The sequence below is a fragment of the Halichoeres trimaculatus genome, unplaced genomic scaffold (assembly GCF_033239565.1).
Source record: "Halichoeres trimaculatus isolate MK-OKI-2021-1 unplaced genomic scaffold, fHalTri1.1 fHalTri1_scaffold_23, whole genome shotgun sequence".
In the NCBI taxonomy this organism is placed as follows: domain Eukaryota; kingdom Metazoa; phylum Chordata; class Actinopteri; order Labriformes; family Labridae; genus Halichoeres; species Halichoeres trimaculatus.
This window is the reverse complement of record NW_027437201.1, coordinates 12,310,171-12,337,086: the sequence shown is the minus strand read 5'-3', so window position 1 is coordinate 12,337,086 and position 26,916 is coordinate 12,310,171. Positions and strand designations below refer to the sequence as shown.

Here is a 26,916-nt window from a genome sequence, read left to right as displayed (position 1 = left end):
AGGGATAAATAAAACGCACAAGGTGAACTCTTAAAGCACCTGTTGTGTTATTTATCAAAACCGCTCTTCATCCATCAAGTTGGAGGTGAATGTGTTGTGTCTCTCAAACTTCTTTCTTTTATGTCCTGACTTCAAGCATTACGCTTTCTAATGTTGTCAGGGACTTTTCCTTGAAAGTCTTGAGGGCAATTTCATCATCAGTCACATTCAGTTTTGTAATTCAGCCATGACGTGTTTTTAACTTTCCCTAACTCCCCTGACTCAAAGCTTCAAACGCTGCCTGCCTGTGTTACAGCAGAGCTCTCTGGCTCTATCAGTATGATATCTGTCTCTCTTTCTGGCGCTCATACACAAACACTTTCTCTACTCTACTTTCCCTCCATCACCTCTGCCTACCTCACCCCTCTCTCCCTGGTTCGCTGTCCTAAGGGAGAGTCTTTGAAATGTAATCTGTGACCCTCTTTTATCTGCTAGGTGGGACGAGTGTACCCCCAGGCTGTCTACTTTCCGATCCGCACCCTTTACCTGACGCTCAAGATCGAGCAGAGGGAGCGTTACAAAAGTGGTAGGTAAACATGGCTGTAGTGTGTTGCCTCTTTACGATACTTTGAACTTGAAATAAAGTCTTTCTTGCTTCTCCCATGCTGATTTGATAAACCTAAAGATATATTGAGGTGGAAAAAATGTGTTTAAAGCATGGAAGACTTTCTTTGCTTTAAAAAACTTCTTCTACAACACTTATTTCTATCTTCAGATACCATCAAATGTTCTTTGCTCTTAACCTCCAACTATTTCACCTTCTCCTTGTTCTCATCCCTCCTCCTCCACTTATCTTCTTATCATATCCCTTTTCCCCACAGATGCTTCTGGACAGCAGCAGCCCACCCCCGTCGGAGCCCAGCCTCACTCAGGTGCCTCTGACCCGGGACCTATCCGGGCCACTGCCCCAATGTGGCGCTGCAGTCGGATCATGCACATGCAGCGGGAACTCCACCCAACCCTGCTCTCTTCTCTGGAGGGCATCGTGGACCAGATGGTGTGGTTCAGGGAGAACTGGCACGAAGAGGTGAGAGGAAGAAGGATTCTGCTTTGTGTGGGAAGCAAGTGTGTTTTTTTTTTCATCAGCTGTCAGGAAAATAATTACAAATTGTCATTATCTGACTTAACTAGTATGACTCCATAAACTTGTTTGGACTTTAAGATTCTAGTTCCCTCCTTTTTATTAATTCTTGGCTGCTGCGTTTCCAAAACCTATCTCGACTTTAATCACCTCTTTTAGCCAGCAGCGTTTTCCCCCCTCGAGTCAAATCCTGACGTAAGCCTTCCACAATCGTCCAAACTAAACTCTGCTGCTACAAATTGTTTTCGCCATGCTAGGCAGCGTCCACCCGCGGTATCTAGTCTGTGGGTGGAGAGAACACTGGGAGACAGAGGCAGCAGAGCGGGACAGGTGATGGATGGGTGCAGCCAGCGTGTAGGATGGGGCGAGGGATTTAGGGCTGGAAGTTTGTTGATGTGTGTGTGCAACTGTGTGATTATCTGTGATGGTTCAGGGAACTCTGGAGCAGCTGCAGGGCCTGATGTTTTGTTCCACAGGGCAAACAGGTGCAGACACGAGCAAGGCCATCATCACCTTCCACAAGCTCTGGTTCTTTGGTTTTGTATGACGTTGCATTGCTCAGCCTTCATTATAGAAGACATGTGCCTGTGCCTGCTTATGGTGTTTCCGTCCTGAATTTAAACTCATATTTGAAAATAAAAGACTCTGGGTAAAGAGAGTTTTGTGAAAATATCTTCATATTGATTTCTTCTGACCTCTTCTTTTTCAGGTTTTGCGGCAGCTCCAGCAGGGCCTGGCAAAATGCTACTCGGTGGCCTTTGAGAAGAGCGGTGCAGTCTCTGATGCCAAGATTACACCACACACACTCAACTTCGTTAAGAAGCTTGTGAGCACCTTCGGGGTCGGCTTAGAGAACGTGTCCAACGTCTCCACCATGTTCTCCAGCGCTGCCTCCGAGTCCCTGGCGCGGCGGGCCCAGGCCACAGCGCAGGACCCTGTTTTCCAGAAGATGAAGGGACAGTTCACAACAGGTTAGTTTGCTTTTTAAAACACACCCACACACATACAGAAACAAAACCAATCCACAGATTGCCCTTTCATTTTGTGGTTGTTCCTGTGTTTGCTTTTTTAGCTCAGCTGTTTGTTCACTTTAGCTCCATGGCTGTCAGCCATGTTAACATTTAGCACGGTTGGTTTCGCCCTTGTAACTCCAACATAACACCTCAGAGTTGGAGGAGAGGTGAAATGTGAAGCAAATGTTTTCAAAACATTTCTTATTTTTGAATATTTGACGAGGTGAGACAGCTGGCCACATTGCAAAATCAGCAACACCTCCTACCTTCCCCCCTCTAAAGCTCCACATCACACATCAGCCACCTTTTGGCGCACAGGCCAGCATGTGTGTCACTGTGTGTCTACACTATTCTAAACAAAAAGTCTGGCTTCTGTACGAATACATTACACCTTTCACTTTATATCCACATGGACACTTTGGTGCTGTGAGAACACACACTGCTGCAGTGTTGGCGTTCAGCAGTGTCGTTTAAGCTTCTGACCACATGGCGGGATTTCACTGAGGGGTCACATGTCAGAAATACACGTGTGTGTGTCAGTTTTTGTCTGTCGTCTCTGCACATTGTCTGCACTTTATTTTGACAATGCAGAAGTTAGTTGCATCACTGCTGCCCTGAAAACTTTCCCAAACTTTGGTGAAAAAACAGTAAAAGACTTCTGAAGGCTCTTACCTCAGCTGAAAGAAAAACTCTGAACTTTGTTGAAAGTGATCAGTTTTAATTCTTTGAAAGTTTTCAGAGTCTGAAGAAAGAAAGAAAAAATGCTAAGATGCCTCAATATATGGAACATAATTAAAAAAGTATTCTGTGTCGTGTTCTGGCATCTCGCCTTTAAGGGCGAGTTACATATATGCTGAAACAGAACTTGTATACGAAGTGTGAAGGAATCTGTAGGTGTAAGCATTCAGCAGTCGAAGTCTGAACTATAGATCACCTCAGCGCCTCCTCTTCTGGTAATCCCACGAGGTCACCGAGGTGCATCTGCTATAGAAGTGCAGATAAGGTTCAGCAGCTGACTTTCAAAAGAAAGGATGTAAATGAACAGTGAAAATCTCAGTGTTTGATTACAAATTAACATTTATAAACACAAATATTTAAGTTTTTCTATTCTAATTTACTCTGACGGCTAAATTCTGCAACATCTGTATTTTTGTCTGTCTTTTCAGCATCACAAAGCTCTGATAGGTGTTGAAGCCAAACAGCAGAGGAGCTGAGATCGATCAGACAGATTTTGTTAAAGTCCACATAAGACAGAATTCTCCATCGATAAAATGTGTTTTTATTTTTATTTTTTCTTTTAAGTCATTTTTGGGGGCTTTTCGTGTCTTTAATTGGATAGAGTAGGAAATCGGGTGAGAGCAGGGTTCACAGGCTGGACTTGAACCCCAGCCATCGGGTTAAAGTGATACTCCAGGATGGAACAAGTTGGGTCCTATCACAAGGTTTAGGCCAGAAATTACCCCTACAGCAGTGTTTTTGTGCAGCAGAGGCCCAGAGCGCTCGCACCGAACACCCCCTCCCTGCTCCTCTGCAGGTTTCCTCTGCACTCAGACGGGGCCATATTTTACTTGATCAAAAACACAAATATACGGACTCCCACCGAAAAAGTCTGATATCGGTCTGCATTCACGCTTTATTTAGAGAATTTTCAGCGCGTTACTTTCACACAAAAACACAGCTAAATAAGGCTCTTGTTCTCATCGTGTCTCCTGGCAGACTACCTGCGTTTGTTTATATCTGGCATGCCACGCACGCGGACTGATACACTAAGCAGCAAGAGCCTAGTAGCCAGCTGTGGCTCTGCAACAGAGGTAGAGTCGTTTTACGACACGATGAGAACTAGAGCCTTATTTAGCTGTGTTTTTGTGTGCAAGTAACACGCTCATAATTCTCTAAATAAAGCGTGAATGCAGACCGATATCAGATTTTTTCGGTGGGAGTCCGTATATTTGTGTTTTTGATCAAGTAAAATATGGCCCCTTCTGAGTGCAGAAGAAACCAGCTGACGAGCAGGGAGAAAGCCTTTGGTGTGAGCGCCCTGGGCTTCTGCTGCACAAAATCACTGCTGTAGGGGTAATTTCTGCCCTAAACCTTGTGATAGGACCCAACTTGTTCCATCTCGGAGTATCACTTTAAAGGCGAACCTCATGGGTCGCAACCGAGACCGCTAGGTCATATGTGCCCTGCAAAATGTGGTTTACTTACCCTCATTCTGTTAAAATGTCACAGGTTGCAGAGCATGTCTTCACTGCAGATTTGATAAAATAATAAAATTTCTTGGCAGTCGTTTATATCAGCCTGGAATGCATCTCAGCTTAATAAACTAAAACCCACTAGAGTGAGAGTGAAATCACACCCACCATTATGGCAACTTTGGCCGTTTGGCTTTGTAATGTAAATGCAGTGTTTCCCCACTTAAGCTGAGTACCAGCGGCCACCAGCCGAGTGTTTTTTTATTATTGTGGTCTGAGATGGAGGTTACACCCACTGTATTATTCTCTTTGTCAAGGAGTCGAGCATGGTTTACACAGTTCTGGCCGTACTGAAGGTGGAGAAATATCGCTCATAAATACTGCAGGGTGAGGCGGATTGAAGAGCGTGCTGCTACTTCAGCGACCGGCAGATGAAACACTTAATTCCCTTTCTTCATTGTGGAATCGTCAAAACAATTACAGGGTAGTTTGGTTTTTATTACGGGGAAAATCACTCATTAGACGTATAATTAGAAACATAAACAAGGCTTCTCTGTGTTTGTTAACTCCATCTAACATGTCGAGATGATTCAACTAAAACAGAGTTGCCTTAATCATTTAGCTGTTTTCAGTGTTTGTTCTTTTTCAACACATCCAGTGATTCACTTGATGCTGGTTTCCTCGTTTAATTAGAGTGAATTGTGTTAAATGCCATGCTCTCATTAGACTGACCAATCCACAGACTGGATATAATGAACAGTCAGGAATCCTCAAGAAATGTTACAAGGCTTCTGGACTATGATGTCTTGAATGTCAGAAAAATATTAAAGAGGGGGTTGTATCGTGCTTTTTTTAATCGCTTCATATATTTCTTCTGGTACCATTGTAGTAGCTTTACATGATTTACAGCCTTATTTTTCCCACACTAGTGCTTTTGAAAACCCTTATTGCAGCCTCTGTCTTGGAGTCTTCATTTTAGCCACTGTCCCTTTAAGGCTTGTCTCTCAGCAATCCACCTTCCCTTTGATTGGCCAGCCCTCTGCTTTCTGGATGCAGACTTAAGGGCGGACTTTGTTGTTTTAAGCACACTCCTCCAACTTGTCAAGAAGTAGTAGGGGATCCTTACGTGATGATGTCATTATTTCAGCAAGTCTCATGAGGGTCTCGAAAAAAATCTCTATTTTTAGAATGGACTGTTTCGAGCAGATCACAGATTAAGGAGTTTCTACAACATATGAAGATGTAGAGGTTTGGAAATTTGCACACTTTTAGTTTGAACATCCAGCTTTGTTACTTTATATCCATGTTTAAAATATGGGAAAGCACAATACCCCCTCTTTAAGATTAAAAACAGCTTTGTCTTCTTGATGAAATCATTTCACAGCCATGATTCTGAGGTTTTCCCAAAGCCTTGGGTCGTTTTTGCCTGTGTTCGGATTTAAAGGTAAGCAGTTGAATCCAGCAGGACAGGTGCAGCCCTGATTCAGCCAAGGCCCCCTCTGAGATTTTTTTCTTCTGAAACATAATCATTCCCCTTGTTTTTGCGAGCCACGTGTCTGTTTTTCTTCATTGCATAAGGGAGGTGAACCACAGTTTGCTGGATCCAGTTAAAACAGCGTCTGCCTGCTGCAGACTTGGTTTTTACTCCCACTAACTGACTGCACATACATGTTTGCTGAATTACTCTCGCGGTAAAAGACTCAGTCTCTGCTTTTTATCACGTTTCTCGAGAACAACTCCTTCCCAGTCACCTCCCCCTCTTGGCTCTTCACTCTCTCCTTTGCTTTTCCCCTTCACTGCTCCTAAGAGCGGCCAATAGAGCTAATGTGTTTGGCCCTGGGTTAGAGGAGGACAGGGGCAGCCAGTGAATGAAAAGACCAGAGATAAACTGATCACCTGACCTAGAGAGAAACAAAGCAGTTATAAGGTTAGGCCAGGGCTAGGAACCATAAAGGAGGAGAGAAGGAGGCCTGTTAAAGATGGAAGGCAGAGAATTAGCAAATGAATCAGAAAAGAGCCTGAGAGGAAACACGAGGCAGGTGTGATGGCATGAGAACGACACACACACTGACTGATTGAACAACACAAACAATGCAAGCGAGGCCCAGGGCGTGTGCTGATGAATCTTACCAGATGTTGCAGTGCCAGCTGTGCTCACGCAGCCAGGCGGCACCTGGGCTTCTGCCTCACAGGGTGCCTGCAGACCATCGCTACCCAGCTGTCCCCATGGCGACTCGGAAGCGGGGCCGTCAGAGACTGAAACCACACAAGGCCTCCAGAGCGGAACAAACTGGGTTTACGGAGCTGCTGAGCAGCCAAGCTCCCATTCCCCACACCACGTTAGTGGCTCACTCGCTTTCACAGGGTTTGTGGGCCGGAAAATATGGGTTTATGTGTGCACATATAACATTTGGCAGCAGGGAGGCATTCAAATCCAATTACGGCGACTGCTATTTGCATGAGTTACTGTTTTAGCAGTGGATCCGTTCCAGAGACTTTTGTCAGAAGAGCTTTCTGAAAAACATGCACAAGTTTTGAGGCTTTTCAATTCTGTGCTTATTGAACAGTCATTTGTCATGCTAAAATGACGTTAAGCGCCGCTAAATGTAACTCAATATAATTCTTTATAGCAATTTGGCGTAGCACCTGTGATAGTTGAGCTTCAAATATGAACTTTCACTGACAGCAAGCCCATGAACACCCTCCTGTGAGGACTTCCGCAGTGCTCCAAAGTTCACCAAATCAGTCCAATGGAGTGAAGTGGACTGCACGCCGCCGCACACCACCGTGCAATCCCACACTGGGTCATGAGGAAATGATGGCTCTATACCCAGAGGTGGCCCACCCTCAGAGTCTGGCTCCATGATTTGGTGCAGCAGTGCAGATCCTCTGCTGCAGTCTGTCAGGCAGGCCAGGCCGAGAGGAGAGTACCTGCTTGAGTTTCCACACACAGGTCAGGGAGCAGTCTGGCTACTCTCCACGCCACACTCCTTTTCCCCGAGATAGTTTACAGAGCAAGGGTCGGAGATGAGTTCAGGGGACTCAGAATAACTATCTTCGGGTCTTGCTGCCAGGTTTGCACTCACCACTGAGCTCCTCTTTCGTTTCTGTGAGACAGCATTTACAGGCTTAACACTACTTGATAAATGTATAGCTCTTTTTTGGAAATGACAGAACACTGGTTCCTTTTTGTCAAGAAGAAGTTGCAAAAGTATCACTTTTAAAGGTTAACTGATGGATTTAAATGTGTGCATGTTTTTCATTATTTGCTTGAATGTGGATATATCGGTCACAACGATGTGATTTGCAAGTGTTGCACTCACTCCAAAACAGAGCTCAGTACAAGGAGAAATCTCAGAGAGAAGTCATTTAAAAGGAGGCAGTCCATTCCTTATGTTTTCACATGCTCGTATATTGCTGTAGCTATTTGTTTAGGTATTATTACAAGAAGAAGAAAACAAAAGGCCTATGCCAAATGCACCTCTGTATCAAGATATGAGCAGGTTAAATGTTTCATATCTGATGTAAGGATGGAATTATATTAGTGTATGGCTTCGAAGGAGCTGAGAACATCCTGCTTTTTCTATTTGTAAGCATTATACACTTTTATGGTGCTGAATTGTTGTCGCATCACAATTCCTCGGGACTGTTTCAATTTTCCCTGTGCTATCGAGGCAGGTGAATTGCAGGCAGCTGGATGGTGAAATGGGGCCACTCCGAAAAAGAACATTGGCTGTTTTAAAGGGCTTATTTAAAGTATTAGGAGGTCTCACTCTGGGAGAGATTGAACGGGTCTGAAATGGCAAGGCCTTGCAGTTTCATGGATTCATTATAACAGGCTGCTCAAACAGGGTGTACTGAAATAGGAGCGGTAGGTATGTGTGTTTGTGTGTGTGTTTTAGCATTGGGGTTGTCCTGGGGGCTTCAGTCTAAAATGGAAAACCTCGCCTGGCTCACTTCCCCCTCTTCCTGCCGTCATTGCCGCAGCTCATCACGATGTGTTCTGTGCAGTATGAGTTGTGACTTGAAACAGGAATTTAATACTTTAAGACTCTAATTTCTGTAGCTCTAATTTAATCAGCTCCCAGCCTCCACCGGGGAGTTTTAAGTCGATAGAGCAAACAGCTCTCCTTGTGCTGCCGGCCCGCCGTGAATAACTTATCCGTGAAGTTCCCTCCAGCAAGGCAGCATGCTGCAGGAGCCGAGTGGCCAACACAATATTTAGAATGGACTTTTCCCAGATGTGAGCCGAAGCTCTCCCTTTGAGCCATGGCTCTGAGGAACAAGGTGCTCTCAGTTCATGTTACTGGGTAAATAACGGCAGAGTAAACACCCGGATCTGACTTTAATTAATCTGAACCATCTGTGGTTGCTGAGGGGGGCTTTCAAAGTTTGCATTTAAATGTCATCTGACCGAAACCCCTTCAAACGTTAATCCTCTTTGATTCTATTTATTCCTCTTCTATTTCCTTTTATCATATTTGACTTAAATCCCTTTGTGGCTTCAAACTTCAGGTGCTTTTCCTCTGCAGTAACGTTCCCCAGGAACTAAAAACCTTTAAGGAACTCTGAGTAGTTTGAATCAGGGTCTTATTTTTTATTCAAGGGTTGACCCATCTGGAAATAACTTTGCTTAGGTAGAAGTACTTTTGAAAGATCCAGGAACTTTGGGGGCGGAGCCTGCCATTATGAACATTTCTGACTGGTAAAATACCAGCAGTGCTTTATTTCACCCACCATCTCACTTTATTTCACTTCATTTAATAAAGTTAGTCGTCTAAGCCAGATAGCTTTAAAGATTTTACCACCGGTGTTACAGTTTGAAAAGTAAGACTTCACACTACTTTAGTTTTTCATAAAAATATACTCATAAGATGAATATCTATTAATGATCTACAGTTATTTGCAAGGTATGAATCTGGCTCAAAGTTGTCAGTTAACGGGGTAACTCTTCCAACCATAACACCAGTTGATCTCTGCCATGGCTTCTAAAATATGTCCAGCATTTAAGAAGTAGAGGCGTTTTGAAAGCGCTCTTTCACTACCACTTGTTTTCTTTTAAGCTTTTCTCCTGGATTTCTTCTCAGCAGTTCATTTGTATAGTTGTAAAGCATGATCAAAAACGGCTCCGAAGAAATTGTCTCCATGTTAACAGCCTTACTGATGTCTCACATGATGACGTCTGTCGGCTTTTTCTCACTGCCTTCTCCTGGTCTGGAGGTGTAAAGCAATTACTTTTATTGTCTCTGCACATCACACAACCCTCATAACTTAGAGCTGCAGTTGAAACAGACTAATGTGGTTCACATGAACAGTAAAGTTCCTTAAGAAGAAGTCCCTGGAACTAAAAGTTTCTAGCACCTCTGGTTGAAAAGCACCTTTACTGGAGCTTTTTATGTGTTGAGGAAACATATTTACAGCACACGTGAGGGAGTATACAGCTGCATGAGAGGTTAAAGGTGGCACACGCACACACACACACACACACACACACTAACACTCCTGGGAGCTGTCCCTAGTTAAAGTCCTGCTCCACTGGAACAGTACTGGGGTTTAGTGTCTTGCTGGAGGGCATTGTAAAGAAAGTCGATGTTGCTGGGGTGAATGTCACAGTCAGACTCTTTCTTTTGGACTTTATGAGCAGACCTGAGGAGTTCATGTGGCCACTTTTGACTCATTTCTCTACTTTTGGATCCATCAGATTATTAGATCCTTGTTATTAAAAATTAGTTTTACTTCTTGTTTTTAAAGGAAGCAAAAAGTATGTTGTACGGTTTTGAAAATATCAAGATAAAAAAGATCAATATTCCACACTAACCACTGAATGGCTACTTATAACTCTACTTGTAAAGTTTGGCTGTGAAAAGTAATTTAACGAGCAGGAGGAGGGTTTTTTCCTCTAAAGATATTTATTTTGCCGTCTGTTGATGGCGTTCTTTTCCTTGCTTCTCCGACCATGAGCACACCAATGCAATATTAACCAGACTTTTCCCTTTTCAGACTGTTTCAATGAAATCCTGACTAATTAGAGACTAGCTGGAACCAAGCACTTACCACAGCTGTGCAAAACAAATATTGATAACAAGTCTAACAATAACTCTCATTACCTGCACTAGACTTTGACTTCAGCGTGCCAGGCTCCATGAAGCTTCACAATCTGATCTCCAAACTCAAGAAGTGGATCAAAATCCTGGAGGCCAAAACCAAGCAGCTGCCCAAGTTCTTCCTCATCGAGGAGAAGTGCCGCTTCCTCAGCAACTTCTCCGCACAGACGGCAGAGGTGGAGATCCCAGGGGAGTTCCTCATGCCCAAACCAACGCACTATTACATCAAGATTGCAAGGTAAAAGATTCAGTTTGAGTATTTGTGGGGCTAATAAAGAGAATGTTTTAATATTGACGAAAATGAGGCAAATTACTTCACATTTTCATTACTTCAGCTTTGTTTCTCTACATTTCTCTCCAGGTTTATGCCCAGAGTGGAAATTGTTCAGAAACACAACACAGCAGCACGCCGGCTCTACATTCGCGGCCACAACGGCAAGATCTACCCTTACCTGGTGATGAACGACGCCTGTCTGACGGAGTCTCGGAGGGAGGAGAGGGTCCTGCAGCTTCTCCGCCTCCTCAACCCGTGCTTGGAGAAGAGGAAAGAGACGACAAAGAGACACCTCTTCTTCACTGGTGAGGACGGATCTGCTAATTTTGTTGCCAGTTTCCCCAGGGAATAAATTTTACACACAATTTCCATTACCATTAACAACGTGACGGTAGTGGTTTCAGTTCAAGAGGAGAAAATCCTGGCTTTTTTCTTTTTTTGATTATTCTGAATCTCTTTCACACAGACGCAATTTCAAACCCCTTTCATGCGCCGTTTCCCCCCCTGTTGTCCCCTTGCGGTTTTCCACCGCCCAGATGTTTGCACACTCTCCATTTATGCACTTGATTTGTTTGGTTAAGGGGAAATATGGACGGGGAATTCAACAATCCCTTCAAACCCATTTCCTCTCAACTGGAGTGGCGGGTATTGATTTGATTTTGAGGTGCCAGTTCACGTAAATGTTATGACTGCTCGCTCAGCCTTTCACCTCCTCTGACCCTGTTCGGTGTTTAAACATGGCACGCCTTCAGTGCAGCTGTTTTCCGACTCTGGAGAGTTTTAGTTGTAGGTTTAGATGTGTGGTTCCCACTGCGGTCTGTTTGTGAGCAAGTGCAGCCAGATGTTTATACAGTTTGTGTTTTCTTTACTTGGTTGTTTACCACTTTTTTTCTCTCCCTCTTCCCTCTCTTCTCCTTCTTTCTTCCTCCTCCTCCCCTCTGCCTCCACAGTGCCCCGAGTGGTGGCGGTGTCGCCCCAGATGCGACTGGTGGAGGATAACCCTTCATCCCTGTCGCTGGTGGAAATTTACAAACAACGCTGCGCCAAGAAGGGCATCGAACATGACAACCCCATTTCCAGATATTACGACCGTTTGGCCACGGTGCAGGCCAGAGGCACACAGGCCAGCCACCAGGTACGGAGACGTTGATGGAAACAGACGGACTGCAAGATAAATACAGGGCATGGTGCAACTTTCTTTGCTGCTCTGCTTTTCTATGCATCCTGGTAAAGCAGCACTAAACTAGAAGTTATGTGTTGTCAGGTCAATGGAGTACAGCTTGGAGTTAGACATGCTTCAGCACAGAGCTTTTCAAAAACTGTAGCTTCATTAGCACTAAAGACAGAGACCAAATCTGCCCCTTCAATACAGGAAATAGAGCACTTACTTTCAAAATAAAAACTTTTTTGGGGTCCTAACTTTTTTTTACCTTTATATAGACTTGTTTAGTTGTGGACCTTTAGTTAGTGGGTGCTCCTCGTTGCCTTCCTTTAAAAAAGTTGTTTTAATTTTTTGTCTTTTGAATACTAAAGTTGCTGAAATTTTCCACTGTATATTTAGCCCAGGTTATTGCCTTCTGAAAAGTGGTTTATACTGCAAAAGAAATACAGGAAGTATTGTGTATGAAATTCTCAATTCTTGAGTTGAAAATATCCAAAAGAAAAGGGGTCCAAGTTTTGAGATTTGTAGATATTGCTAATGAAAGAAATTGTTACATGTTCATCAAGTTGTCATGAGAAATGAATGATCCTCTAAGCCCCATTCACACATGCACTTCTGAAAATTTCAGGATGTTTCCCCCCCTGAAAAAAGTGTGTCCTCACACAAGCTAACCCAAACTTTAATGAAATTTTACAAAAGAGCTGGCAGGAAAACAAAGTTTGGGGGGAACATTTCAGCTGACACACCACCAGCTCCAAAAAAACTCGTAAGGTTTTTAGTAGTTTTGTAGATGTGTGAACATGGCTTTAGGTTTTTTTCGTTCTTTAAGTACCAGACTTTGATATGATGGGAGCTGCTTCATTTATTTATTTATTTATTTATGTGCACACATATAAAATTGCACAAGATCTGATTATAAGCTAAATGATTGGGGGAGTGAACAATTAGGGACCTCACCGTTTTTAATAACACAGCTACAGTCAAAACACACAAGAATGAGAATAGAAAAAAATTAAATCACCATTGTTCAACTTCAAACAACCATGGTTGCTCTCAGATACTGACTTTGCACTAAGTTGTGTTGAAAAAAAATGGGTCCATTGTGTGTTTGTTGATCCTTTTGATGGATTAACCTCTCTCCTGTCATCTTTTTACATCTTGACTTTGAGTCCAGACACAAACCTCAACTGTTATCTCATTTTTCCTGCAGGTCCTTCGTGACATCCTGAAGGAGGTGCAGGGCAACATGGTTCCTCGCAGCATGCTGAAAGAGTGGGCTCTCCACACCTTCCCCAACGCCACCGATTACTGGACCTTCAGGAAGATGTTCACCATCCAGCTGGCCCTCATTGGATTGGCCGAGTTCATGCTCCACCTCAACCGGCTGAACCCTGAGATGCTGCAGATCGCTCAGGTGGGACACACATAAACATACACACAAGCGCAGACATGTCAGACTGCTGTCAAGGGCGAGTGGGATCCATTTGACAGCGGCTAATTCAATAGATATACACTCTCATAGATGCATTAAGAGATCACCATTACCCTCTCCATGTCTGGCCGTATAAATTACCGTTCTCCCTCATGACATTCACGCTCCTCCTATCAGTCAGCCGGGGATGTTTTGACAGAACGTTATATTCAGTCGCTCCGCTCAAGAGCTATCAAAGACGTTTCAATTTGAAGAGGACGTGTTTGTGTGTGTGCCGGCCCCGCCTCCTGGTGCACACGCACCAGAGCTGCTACCGCCACTCGGGGTCCACAGAAGGCTTTTCTCAAAGTCATTATTAAAGATGATTGTGTCAGTCGGCCACCCCTCCCCTCTGATCCTAATCGGCCTTTGCTGACAGGCGTTCCTCTGGGCAGCTAAGCGCTGGTATTAAGCCCCCTCTCTGCCTGTTCCACTCCGCAGATCCCATTAGACACAGGAGGATTACGGTACGGAGAGTGTACACTCACACACACACACACACAAACACACACACAGGGGGAGAGGGAGGGTGCAAGGACAGGACATCACATCTGTAACATTATGAACCCCACCCTCCCCGGATGAGACCTTAGATTCCCCTTTGGTTGCTATAAATAAATCTCTGATGCTTTATGTCATCCATCATATATATTCTGATATTACCGTATTGGCTTGAGTAGAGGGGCAGCTGTAGAAATAACTTCTTTTCCAGCCATGGTTCAGAATCTAAAGTCTCCACATGTGGCACCAACGTTGCATCACCTCCTTCACACCAGTCCCCCACAAATGAAGCCGTCGCCGACCATTACTGCGCTGATTTCGCATTCTGAGTTTTCCTCCCGCAGCCCAACTCTCTGCGAGCTTATCTCCTCCTCCTGGGGGTTTGCTGGTGTTTCAGCCCGCTGCCTCGAGGCCCTCCACTGGGGCCTGCAGGAGCAAATGACAGAAGGAGGGAGAGGAAAGAGAGAGAGTTGGGGGAATTAAAGGAGACAGAGCGGGAGGAAGGAAGAGAGGCAGACAGAGGAGGAGGAGAGGGAACTGGAGCTGGAATGAAATGCTCGGCTATAAAGCTGTCAGAGCCACTCACCTTTTCATATAAGGGAGCTTATCTTCCTGGAATGGCTGCTCGTGTAGCAGTCCTCTCGCACATAAATGCAGGCTTATGGATGAAAACTTGGCTGTATATATTTAAGTCAGCGAGCGGGGAGAGGGGAGTGGGAGTGAATTGAGGATTATAGATGTTCTGCTGCTGATAGTTTGAAGTGTTACAGTGTCTGGGGCACGCAGATCAATAACTGCAGCCATTTTGTTGCTGTGTGCTTGTTTTGTTGCTCCCTGAGCTTTTCTGAAGAAGACTTTTCTCTCAGGGCTTCTGAGGATTGCAGATTACAGAATATCACAGATCATTTTCCTTTGATTGCAGTTATGAGCAAGTGTTTTAAAATGCCTGGTTTAAAACTTTCAATGATTGATGTTTGTTTACTTTCATTCTCTGTTTTCAGGACACAGGAAAGCTGAACGTCTCCTACTTCCGCTTTGACATCAACGACGCCACAGGCGACCTGGATGCCAATCGTCCGGTTCCTTTCCGCCTGACGCCAAACATCTCAGAGTTCCTGACCACCATCGGTGTCTCTGGTCCGCTCACGGCCTCCATGATTGCCGTGGCACGATGCTTTGCTCAGCCCAACTTTAAGGTAACTTATCATTGGATTTTTTTCCATGACCATGACTTTATTATTCACTTACTGAAGAATGTAGAGATTGAACACATAAAATGATCACAAACTTACATTTATAACATTTAAGGTGTATGATTTTAACCATCATTCTAAGAGATTAAAAACAAACTAGGCTCTATTGTCATTTTAAATTCAGATGAAGGGTTTTTGTACTTTTCGCTCAATTCGCAAAAATAAATGTGAACCAGGCTGAAGGCCCCACATTGGAGCAGACCATAATCCTCTGTTTTAGTGTGTACTATTTGAGTCTGTAAGAAAAGACAACAAAAGTTACTGGCACAGGTGGGTGGCTTCACTCCAGGCAAGGCAATGAGTCAACTTTCATTGAGCCGAGTTCATGCAGAAAGACTTTTTCCTCCGAGAGACCCCTAAAAACAGACCAGGTCTTATATAACAGTAAGACCTTTGAGTCCACATATAACCGTGAAAGAAGTGGATAAAAGTGAAAGAAGCTTGTGTTTACCTTTATCTGTACACTATGTTTCAACATCTTTTAGCTTTGTTCTTATTTTATGGCCTAAAACTGTTTTGTTAAAGCTTACTCTTGCATGGAATGGGTATTGATAATCAGTTTCTGTTAGGAATCAATTAGAAATGTCATCATTACTCTTTATGCTTAACGATTCCCTTGTCGATTCTTTAGATTACCAGGTAACAGCCAGACCTTACATCATGTGCAAAGATTTTTACTTATTGTTATTTATTTACTATCTTAAAATAGCCAGATCCAGTAAAATGCTGTTGAAACAGAAAACCTGTAAAGTTTACTCTGTACACAGAAAATTCACTGGGGGAACTGATAAAGAATCACATCGATAAGCAGAATTGAAAGTGGCATCCATATTAATAAAATCACTACTCTTGCACCTTCTGTGGTTTCCTGATTGAAGCATAGAATAGAATAGAATAGAATAGAATAGAATAGAATAGAATAGAATAGAATATAACTTCATTGTCATTGTAACAAGTACAACGAAATTGAAGTCACAGCAGCAATCAAGAAAAAAAAAAGTAAGAAAGTGTATAGAAAGTCCAAAAAGGTCAATAAGAAAATAGATGGTGACAGTTTGTCCATCATTGTCCAGTTCAGCCAGCCTCCACCTCCACAGGGTCCAGGACTGAGCTTCTTCAGTCATGCTCCATCTCTGTCTCCTAGATCCTGTCTGCTCACAGTACTTCCAGTGAGGCGTTGGTGTCTGATGTTAGCTCTGTTAGCCATGTCTGTGAATAGCATGATGCTACTCTGCCCTCTACTCTTCCCTCTGTTGCTGGGTTAGCACGGCTAGCTTGTCCAGCTGAGAGATCTTACGTTCCCAATAACGATGGGTGGAAGGACAGGTCCATGTTGTCACTTCTTAGCTCACACCTGAGAACCAGCACGTCATCCTCACCTTCTCCTCCTCACCCTGTGGGAAGACATCAGGCCTTATACCAGTTAGCATTGACATGCCATTGGCTGCTAAAAGCCGAGTTCACATGTAAACAATGTGGCCATGGTTACATGTAGGACCTCCAGACAAACACAGGAGAAAAAGTATTCAAAATATCGCTGAAGCCACAAAAAGTTTGGCGTCCATGACCAACAAATGAGCCAAACAAAGTAACAATCCACTCCAAATACAAAGATTATGAAAAAAGAGACGAAAAAAACACAAGAAACGGACAAAGACGAGAGAGCTGCTGCAAAAGGCAGCCATAGCCAACAGGGCGGCGCCTAGCAAGAAGCTTCCTGCAAAAAGAAAAAAATAACTGTAATACAACCTTTTGCAGCTCTCAGCGCAGCATCAAACCATTCAAAACAGAATCAGTTAACTTTTGCACTGAGAGCAGGCTTGTGTCTCAGGAGTTGGTAGAGGCCAAAACAGAGCTAAAATAACTCATCTTGTGACACCATTCTGTTTGTTGTTGTTGTTTTGTTTATTTGGATGCTAATTAGATTCTAGCAAGATAGCTCTTACTTTTTTCTGGGTTCCGCTCATACAAATCTGTATATACAATCCACTCAGATTATACCACTAAAAATCCAATATTTAAAGCCATAATAATAAACAACATGACCAAGAACAACACAATGAACCTGTCATACATCAGATTTTTCCAAAATACATCTCTGTGTATGTATGTTTGATACAGGGCTTGGACAGGCTGACAGAGAACTAAACCTGGGGTTAAAGGCAGCTGTCATGCATGTATATAAAACCCAACAGTGTTTTTTTGTCACATTTAAGCCAAAACTACATTCTTCATGGTTTGTTTACCACTTAAAGTCACACAAACCCGCAGAGGAAGTCCGCTAAGACGCAAAACCAAACAAAAACAAAACAGTGAGGGCAGGAGCCGCCTGAGGGCTGCGCAGTGTATCTGCAGCAGGGCCTGTAATGACGGGCGTGTGCTCTCTATGTATAACTGTGACTCATACTTACAGTCTGACTGATGTGGAGGCAGCAGGAGAGCTTCGGATACGGATAAACAAAAACACTCGACCGTGTGAGCCAGAGAGGGCCGACGAGTGCCAGAGGCCGGGGCTCTGTGTGGTCACAAGAAACAAAACAATAATAAAAACACTTTAAGGCAAGAAGGGGGGCAGTGTGTATCCAGTGAGGTGATGATTGCTGGTGCTGTGGTCCCGTCAGGGTTCACATGGTTTTGTATTTCAGCTCTGTGTCACCATAATGAGCTGCTAACAGCATGGAGAGATTTCCCTGAGGATGACTGACTCAGCCTTAATTGGCTCCGTTTTACGTGTATGTTTGTAATTGGTGATGACTTTATATAAACAGATGTTTGATTTTGTTTTGATGCTTTCATTCCTGTGACGGACACTTTAAGGACATAGTGTAGGAAAGAATCTCCAGAAGATTTGCATGAAACCACGTAATCAGCACCTTAAACAGATACAATTGCTTCTAAGTCAGCAAGGAATAGTGTTTTGTGAAATGTGACGTTATTGTGTCACTTGTTTACTCCAGAACTCTCTGTAAAAAGAAAGCTTGAAAAGCTCGGACCATCAAAAGATTCACTGCAAGTTTTTTCAATCACTTTCAGTCACAAACTCTTGATCTTCTTCAGTGGAAGTTATTTGCTCAGTAAGCAGCCTGCATATTTGGTTACCTGAAGAGAGATATCATCCTTTTATTTGTATTTCAAAGATCGTTTGACTCCTGTCTGCAGAGTGGGAAAAGGAAACAATTGTTTCAAAGAATCCAAAACCCTGCACACAGTTTGTCAGCAACTTTTTAAGTTGTTCAAAACATTTTGATGATTGAAGCAATCAAGAAATAAAGGAGTAAATAAAAACAATAAGGAAAGTTTGTTGAAAGATATTAAAGCTCCTCGGGCTCAGTTTAGTTGTCTTGGTTGTGTACCCCCATGTGCAGGCCGTGTCACTCCCAGTTCGCCCTGTTTCCTGCCCTGTCCTCCAATTAAAGGCATAAAAAGCCAAACCATTAGGAAAAGATGTAAATGTTAAAACAGACGACTCTTCATGATACATAACTGTGAAAAAAAGACATATATATGTAATTTATGTTACAGCCAATATTCACAATTAGCTACTCATTGACTGTTAAAATAAAACATTTTATTTAGAAAGTTTTTTTTCTTACCAAGATGGAGCAAGATTAACAAAGACTAACCACTCTGTTCAGAGGGGGCGCCAAAGTTAACGCTAGTTTAAAGTTACTCACTGGAGTTTCATCTGACTCAAGGTTCATCCAGACAAGTAGTGAATCTTTCCCTGTCAGTGTCAAAAAAAATATGTTTTGATTCCATTCGGCCAATCAGTGAAAAGCTTTTATCTTAACGAGGGGAGGACTTCCACGCGTCTTTTGCTTTTTAAACAAGCCAATGGATTGTTTTTACTGCATCATACGCATCAGCAAACTGCAACTTAGGTAGGTATTTAAGAGATGTGATGATTGGTCCATGGTGTGACTTACAAGGGTGACACTGAGTGGTGAAATCATTAACTACAACATTTTGTAGCTAATGTGATGGTATTTAAAAATAGAGCAGATGTAAGCTAACCATCTCCGGTTGAGTAAGATAAGATCATTACTCATACTTTTTTATTATCGGCCTAATCCGTCACAGAGTAAGTGTTGCCGACACATAACTTTGCACCTACTCTGAGCTAGGTGTAAGGTTAAAGGTGAAGGTTTGCGAGATCAGTTAGTGCACCAGCTAGAATTAGTTGAACCTAAACCCATCCTATGTTAAAGTTATGTTCAAGCTGGGCTGTGTTTGAACCTGTATGTATCTGCTTCTGATATTTAACTTCCAATCTTTCAACTCTACACCGTTCTTTCCTCTGCCTCTAATAGGTGGATGGCATCCTTAAAGCAGTCCTCCGTGACGAGATCATCGCCTGGCACAAGAAGACCCAGGAGGACACGTCGATGCCTCTGTCTCCAGCCGGCCAACCAGAGAACATGGACTCCCAGCAGCTGGTCTCACTGGTGCAGAAGGCCGTCACAGCCATCATGACCCGCCTTCACAACTTGGCTCAATTTGAGGGTGGGGAGAGCAAAGTGAACACGCTGGTGGCTGCCGCTAACAGCCTGGACAACCTGTGCCGCATGGACCCTGCGTGGCACCCCTGGCTCTGAGAGGAGAGGACGACGCAAAGGAAGAGATTCAAGGATGGAGGAGATTTTTTTTCCTCTTATTTATTTTTTTTCTTCTTTTGAATCACAGTACACTGAATTAGTATGACGAGTGGAATGAAGCTGAAACAAAGGCCCTGACTCTCACTGTGGTTGTTTATCAGTAATGTTTTTGTAGTGAATATCCAGGCTGATAGGATCTTTTCATAAAAACACAACCTCTCCTTGAACTTGTATTTATTTTTTTAACTAAACAGGGACATGACACCCAAGGATACAAAGGTACAGAAAAATATTTGTGAAGCTGTCTGAATCACTATGTATTTTTTGTGAGAGGGCAAATTTTTCTGTTGATTATTTAGCCATTAATCCTCTCTAAGTTAGGTGTTTATCTCTTCAAAAATGTTGATTTTTTTCTCCTCTGCCTGCTGAATGAGGAATCCTGTGATCTGTGAATAACAAACTTTCCTTTAATTTTTTTTTTTTTTTACCTGAGCTGCAGTAACATGTCAGGCCTTTTCAAAAAGCCATTTAACTCTACATGACTTTGTACTTCCATCAGGCCTGTATTCATGGGACAAAGTGAAACCACGCTGATAGATGCTGTAATAAAATGTAAACTGTGATGCAAATTTGTCATTCCTGAACTGGTTGGATCGTATCTTCCTCCTTTTGTAAAGGTACAGTGTTTTTCCAGCACAAATGTTATTGTTCCCTCTTTGTAAATAAGCATTTTGTTTTAATAAAATGCTCTTTTTATAATACGGAAGCTGTGTTTGCTCTTTTATGACTCTTTCTTAACACCAATGGATCACAAAAATGAGTTCCAGGTGTGCTCATGATTATTTGTTCTTTTTTTCCTCCAGATGTAAAACAGCAAGAATAACAAACTCCATCTGCACCTCACACCTCCTGCATCACTGTCACACTCATAACCACCCTGAAGCACGCACTCCTGGATATTATTACAGTAATAACTCACACTGAAATGACTCCACGTGAACTGTTCTCCAATGTTGAAAAGCATCATCACACCCCCACCCCCCCACTCCCAGTTAGTCGCCGTTTATAGAGAGGGCACAGCAGTGTTGAATCAAAGCCCTGATCTCCGTGTTTCTCATGGCGGTACAATAACCTTGTGATCATTCCCTCCCTCTGGTTTGAAAGTCCTGGCGAGGTGTGTCTGGGCGTTTCTCCCCCTCCCTGCTGCTTGATTAATGCGTGCCGGTAGATCTGCGAGTGGGGCAGCCTCGCTTGACTTACACACACTGTCAGGCAGCCCGCCTGCACTCATAAACAAAGGTTATATCTCTGTTTGCCTCTCCGTGCGATTCTCACACAGTCTGCCTCCCAACATGTTTACACACAGACTCTGACATCTCTCTTCCTCTCAGGAAAATCAGTTACTTTTATGGTTCGCAGAAGCTGATAGTTTCCAGCTTTAACCACGTAGTCTCAGGATCTTTTTACTGCTTTAAAGTGTATTTCAGTTCCTGTTTGTGTTATGCTTAGATGTTTTACGGTGCAAGGAAAAATGTTTTTTCCATCACTTTTAAATTAAATGCTTGGAAGAGCACTCCACTGAACTTAAGTTGATGGGGAGGGGAAGTCATATTGGTGTGTATCTGAAACAGTTGTTGAACTTTTAACAACTTTAAAGAACTTAACTAAACTTCCTGCATGTTAACAAACCACATTAAAAGCATTCATCAGCTGGCGCTAGTCCAAACACTTGATTAAAACTCCCAAAACTTAATTGCACCAAAAAAATGCAACGCTTCAAAAATCAGTCTTCATTAGGCAAACAGCCAATGTGAGTAATGATAATGTTGTGTGTGTGCAGTAAAAATGCTAACGTTGTATTTATGTCATTGTCAAGTGTACAACGTCCATGCCCAGAAAAAAAAAGGTTGAAAACTTTTTGTCAGTAACTTCACAAAAAAAAGTCATGGGTATTTTGTGCTCAAAAGTTTATGAGAAATGTGTTTTTTATATAAAATACAAAGTTATGAAGTTGAATGAGTGGATATTTCATCAAGGTCGTTAATTTTGGAAGAACGAAAGTGTAAAGTTTATTTAAGTTCACACTGGTTCCTTTTTACACAACAAGAATTCACAAAAAGAAACAACAAAAAAACTCACTTAACTTCGAATTTGACCCAAAAAGTCACTAAGGGCCTGTCTCCACTGACAGCATTGTTCAATCAAGAAGCAACCATGACCTCAATCCATCACAAGCTCCAGGTTAGGGGATTTAAATCAATAATGAAAATGAAAATCAGTTAAATGAAAGATTTGTTAGGAGTTTTAAAAAATGTGTTTAAGGGCCTGTGTCCATTAACCACTGCTATTCTGTCAGGCAGCGCCCATTCCAAGGAAAACAATTTCTATCCATTCTATCCAATTTTTTTTTTTTTTTAAATATCGTAAAATAAAACGAAATGAAGTAAGAAAATGACAGAGCCCATGACAACAGACTTAATGGTCTCTACAGACAGAAGTGACAGTGCACTGGGACAACTTCTGGGAGCTGGGAACAGTAAGAGCCAGAGCGATCTCAAATTTTAATCATTGGTGCTGCCAGATCAAGAAATGCTGTAAGTGGAAACAGGCCCTAAGTGGTCCACCAGTTAAAACCACGAGATCAAATCAGCATGGCTATAGAGCAGGTTCAGAGTCACTTCAGGATTTGCTGATTTGCCAAATAGTTTGATGACTCCTCTGGGGAGCATGAACATCTAGACCATATTCAAAGTCTTAAATAGTTTTTGAGATATTTCCCAGAGGTGCTACAGTGGATCTCTACAGCACGTCAGTGTTTTCCCTCAGAATGCCCAACAACAGACACTCACATCAGCGAGTAATTCACAAATTAGAGGTCCCTAGGTAGTATTAATCCCATGCAAATGGTGTTTAAAGGTTAATTTGTCAGGGCACTAACAAGCAGATATCTGTTAAAAAGATTAATTAAAGCAGAGTTTTCACCTTTGATGGCTAATTGGACGTAGGATTTCATTATGGCTGCTGCATTTTGCCTCTTTAGCTCTCAACAAGGATTATTCTTTCTGCACTAAATCAAACCTCAGTGGATCCCTTGTAGACAGTCGGCTGCAAAAGCAATTTATAACACTTCTGATACCTCAGATGACCTGAAACTAGGAAAAAGCCTGTTTTTGTGTGTGTGTTTTTGAATGATCATTTTTGGATTTGTAGAAAACTATTTTGAGACCGATATCCATTTCCCACCCTGGGTTAGTCTCGATGCAACAGTGGCGTGAATGGACTTTTTGAGGGGCAGGGGCAAAAAGATTTTTTAAAATTTGTCCGTTTATCATGTTTAACCAGCCAAGAGGGCAGTTAAATGTGTTTTTTCCACCCAAGAGGGCATTTGAGCACTTTTTCAACAATTTGGCAACCCCACCCCCCGGTGAGCACCACTGCTGCACACTCTGTCACTTTAGAGGTATCATCTGCAGCCATCCCACAACTTCTCTCCTTTCCTTCCTGTTATGAGTAAAGTTGAGGCACAGTCTTCGCCACCCCACCCCGACACCTCCCTCCCCGCTCCGCTGGTGTGAGAAGAGTGGAGGAGATTGATGTGCTCCGCTGGGAGAGGAAGGTGTAGAGCCTGGATCATCATCAGCCCTGGCACAGAGCACAGATCTCAGGAGGAAACACCAAAGCAGGAATAGATCCTGGCAGAGCCCGATGATGAAATCTTCCCCCTCCAATGATCCTCATCCCCCAAGGAGGAGGAGGAGGAGGAGGAAGATAGGCTTAGGGTGGGAGAGGAGGAGGAAGACTTTTGCAGAAACTGTCTGTTTGGTTTATGTGGCAACAAATCTGTCATACTTCTCAAGAGAGAGTAATGAGAACTAACAAGAGACACACACAGATCTTTATAACTGAGCTGAATCACAGAAACATGGATGAAGAAAAAACATCTCTGGAGCAGCATAATCCTCCTCGTTTCTCTTCTCATAATTCATCATTCAAGACCAGGATGCCGTCAACTCGCATTTCCATTTCTGGCAGCCAGCATCCAATTATACATCACATTGTATCAGACATGTATCACAGTGAGAGGGAGACGTTTTTTGGTATCTCTGTGTAAACAAACAGTATTAATCAAAAAACGATTGTGAGTGGATCTGGAGGAGCCGCACAGCTCGTATCGAGGAGCTGAGGGTTTGTTTTGTTTCTCAGCGAAGGCGTTCCATCAGGACTTCTAATGACATTTCTACTCAGAGGGGTTGAGCTCATTAGCTTGTTGTCAAAAAAAATCTGCCATTATGGTTTTAATTGCTCAAGCTGTAGCACTGCAGTATGGGGAGCAATCAAAGTCACTTTTTTCTTGTCAAGAGTGATGCCGCTATATGTCAACCACTGACATGCTGGTTTAAATATAAACTGATACTTTTGTATGATGAATGTGGCTTGTCATTAAAATCAGCTCACAGTGGAAACTATTTTTAACTGGGAAAAACTTTTCCCTGTTACACGGAGGAGCTCTATCTTCTGTAAAGAGTAAAGTACTGTCAATATATATAGCAACAAAAATCAAGAGGAGCTTTGTTCACTGAAGATCCAGTGATGTAAAAACCCTGTTTTTAACTTCTAATAACTGATGAAAAAGAACATTTTTGGAAAAAAGAGGACTTGAACTGAACACAGCCCAATAACATCTTCACATCACCACAGTATATGAATGTGAGAAGCATTTCTACAAGCTGTATTTATTTTTTAAAGTTTGACCACAGCCCAGCTGGAATGGCTGGGGAGCCAGATTTTTTTAGCTATACTGCAGCCAGCCACCAGGGGGAGCAGTTTTGTGGCGACCTGACTTTAAGCTGAGCACACAGTCTACAACTGTTTCCCAAAGTAGATCGAAACGGAGTTTTCAAACTCTTCAACCTGGAAATCTTCTTTAGAAAACACATATAATAAACATTTCTTTAAAAAATCCACAGACGTGATTGAGGCATTAGTTTGGATGAGCTTGCATGGGATGGGGCTCAAATGAACTATGGGCCACTTTTGTCTGCCCATTTGTAGACTTGGATTTGGATATCCAACAATGCCACAATAATCTCTGACACAAACCCCTAATCAGCCAGTAACACAAGACAGCTTCTAATGCAAGAAACTACGTAAGAAAAAGGAAAAAAGAGAAAAGATTAGGAGTCAGAACGAGCAGCTCATCTCTCTTTGTAGCTCCATTAATACTGGTCTGATGATGTCATCAAATGGTTGAAGTGAAGGGGAATTGATGACAGTGAAACTCTTCCTCAGTGGAGCTGTTAAAAACCAGTTGGCATCATCAGCTTTTACTGGAGAGCGGAGCAGTGAAGCGTTATTAATTATGAAGCACTCTTGGCATTGTTGTGCTGAAGTGCTTATTACTGTAAGTGTTTATGAAGTGCTGGTTCGGGGTATTTCACACGACAGATTTTGAACGTGGGACACATACTCATGAATACATCCTCTTATATTTAAGCCCTTTGGCTCAAAATGACCAAAAGTATGATTGCTTGACTCACTCAAAACTCTAAACAAGTCTTAAATAACATGTCGCAAACATATTAATGTTGCAGAAAGGGTTGAAAAGCATTAGTTCTAGTATTATGTATTTTATAGCAGTTTTAGAGTATCTCCAAGTTTTACTTCAACATCACTTCTTCTTCAGTCTTTACTCTTGACTAAGACTCGGGCTTATTTCCTGCTTTAATCAGCCGTTGTTTGAACCACACGAGTGGCCAGCTGAGTGGTGTTCACATGATTCCTGATGTCAAACCGTATTTAGCACATCACAGCGCTCCAAAAATCAATTCCTGTGCGGTAGAGCTGGATGTGAACCCCCTGCCCTCCTGCTGCACGCATTGATTCAGAGCTACAGATCTGGAAATGTGCTGCCTGTGGTCAATGTTTCTGCTGGAAGAGAACAAGGAGGACCTCCAACCAGTGAGTCAGTTTCCAATAGAGAGGGGTTTGGTTTTGAATCGACAAGGCAGTCAGTCACAGTCTCTGTGTCCCCCATCTTTTTGTTTATTCTGTTAACTCCCTCAGCCAATTCGACAGTTTTGCTTGAACTACTACTACTGCATTAACAATATTTAACTGAAACTGCTGGTACCACAGACTGTAAAAGGCAAGTTTATATATGGAGGTAGTCTCTGTGACATCACCCATTAGTTTCTGTAGTGCTGTTTTGAAGCCATTTGTAGTGATCACCATATTGGAAATGTTAACCAAATTTCAGACGACCTGACAGGCAAAAATGAGTGAAGTTGTTGTAAATATTGCAATATCATGGGTTGAAAAAAGAAGTTTCTTTTTGCTCAAAGATAAGCATTTTTTGAAAGGGTGTGTATGTGGCTCCTTGTTTTGCTGCAGCCAGCCTCATGTGGACACTCAAGGAATTGCAGTTTATGTTACTTCCACTTCATCTCAGCTGCTTTGAAATGCCATTCAGTTCATGTTGACACTTCCTGAATAGCTTCACACAGGCAAATTTAGTATCTTGTGTTTTCACAGCATGCGAAGACTTTCCTTTTAATCAACAACCATAGAAACAGGGAAACATGATGATTTCTTAAACAATGCCACAGCATGTTAACAAGACCATGCTAATAGCTGTTTACCATGTTCATCACTTCTGCAAAACTAACAAGTATTACTTCATCCCATTCAGACATCTTTGGGGCAGTTTGGGGCATAAGCCCTGTTTCCGTTTAGTACGGGTTGGATTGGTAATGTCTGGTCCTGGCTGCGTTTCCACAACCAACTGTGCCACCTCTTGGTAGGCTATGAGTAAGCCAGATCCCAATAGCGCTTCAGATGCATAATAGCGTGACATCATAGCAGTGCAACACAGTGTACTCCGCTAATACATCCAAGGAAGAAGAAAAATGTGATATGGTAAACACAGAGCAATGATGGAAGACATCCAGTATTTTGTCTTCTTTGTGATTTCCATGTGGCTTTTTGTCACAAAGCTCAATCAAGCTTTGTTTCAGAGAGGCAATGTGCTACTGTAGCACGATAAGTGTCAACTCTTTCAACCAATCAACTGCAATCAACACTGCAGTGCTTCTAGCTCTACCCTTCTGGGGTCGGATTGTCATGCCTGGCCCCCCAACACAAGGGTCCCAAAAAGTGGGACCATTTGTCTCACTTATTTGGGGATTTGTCCTGAGAGTAGTCAGTGGAAGCGCCATAAAAAGTGTTCTGTACA

The 26,916-nt window shown here is 42.7% G+C and overlaps 1 protein-coding gene across 2 annotated transcripts in view; it reads left to right on the top strand.

The window, feature by feature from the left end:
• The window catches only part of trrap (transformation/transcription domain-associated protein), a 91,549-nt gene extending 71,624 nt beyond the window's left edge, over positions 1-19,925 (top strand). For both annotated transcript variants that reach the window (XM_074662670.1, XM_074662669.1), the window contains 9 exons: positions 475-565; positions 861-1,066; positions 1,830-2,091; positions 10,442-10,667; positions 10,791-11,008; positions 11,654-11,838; positions 13,076-13,279; positions 14,839-15,033; positions 19,401-19,925. In XM_074662670.1, the coding sequence (XP_074518771.1) occupies positions 475-565; positions 861-1,066; positions 1,830-2,091; positions 10,442-10,667; positions 10,791-11,008; positions 11,654-11,838; positions 13,076-13,279; positions 14,839-15,033; positions 19,401-19,685 (1,872 nt within the window). In that variant the 3' untranslated portion in view covers positions 19,686-19,925. The remainder of the gene's footprint in view (positions 1-474; positions 566-860; positions 1,067-1,829; positions 2,092-10,441; positions 10,668-10,790; positions 11,009-11,653; positions 11,839-13,075; positions 13,280-14,838; positions 15,034-19,400) is intronic.
• The last annotated feature ends 6,991 nt before the right edge of the window (positions 19,926-26,916 follow it).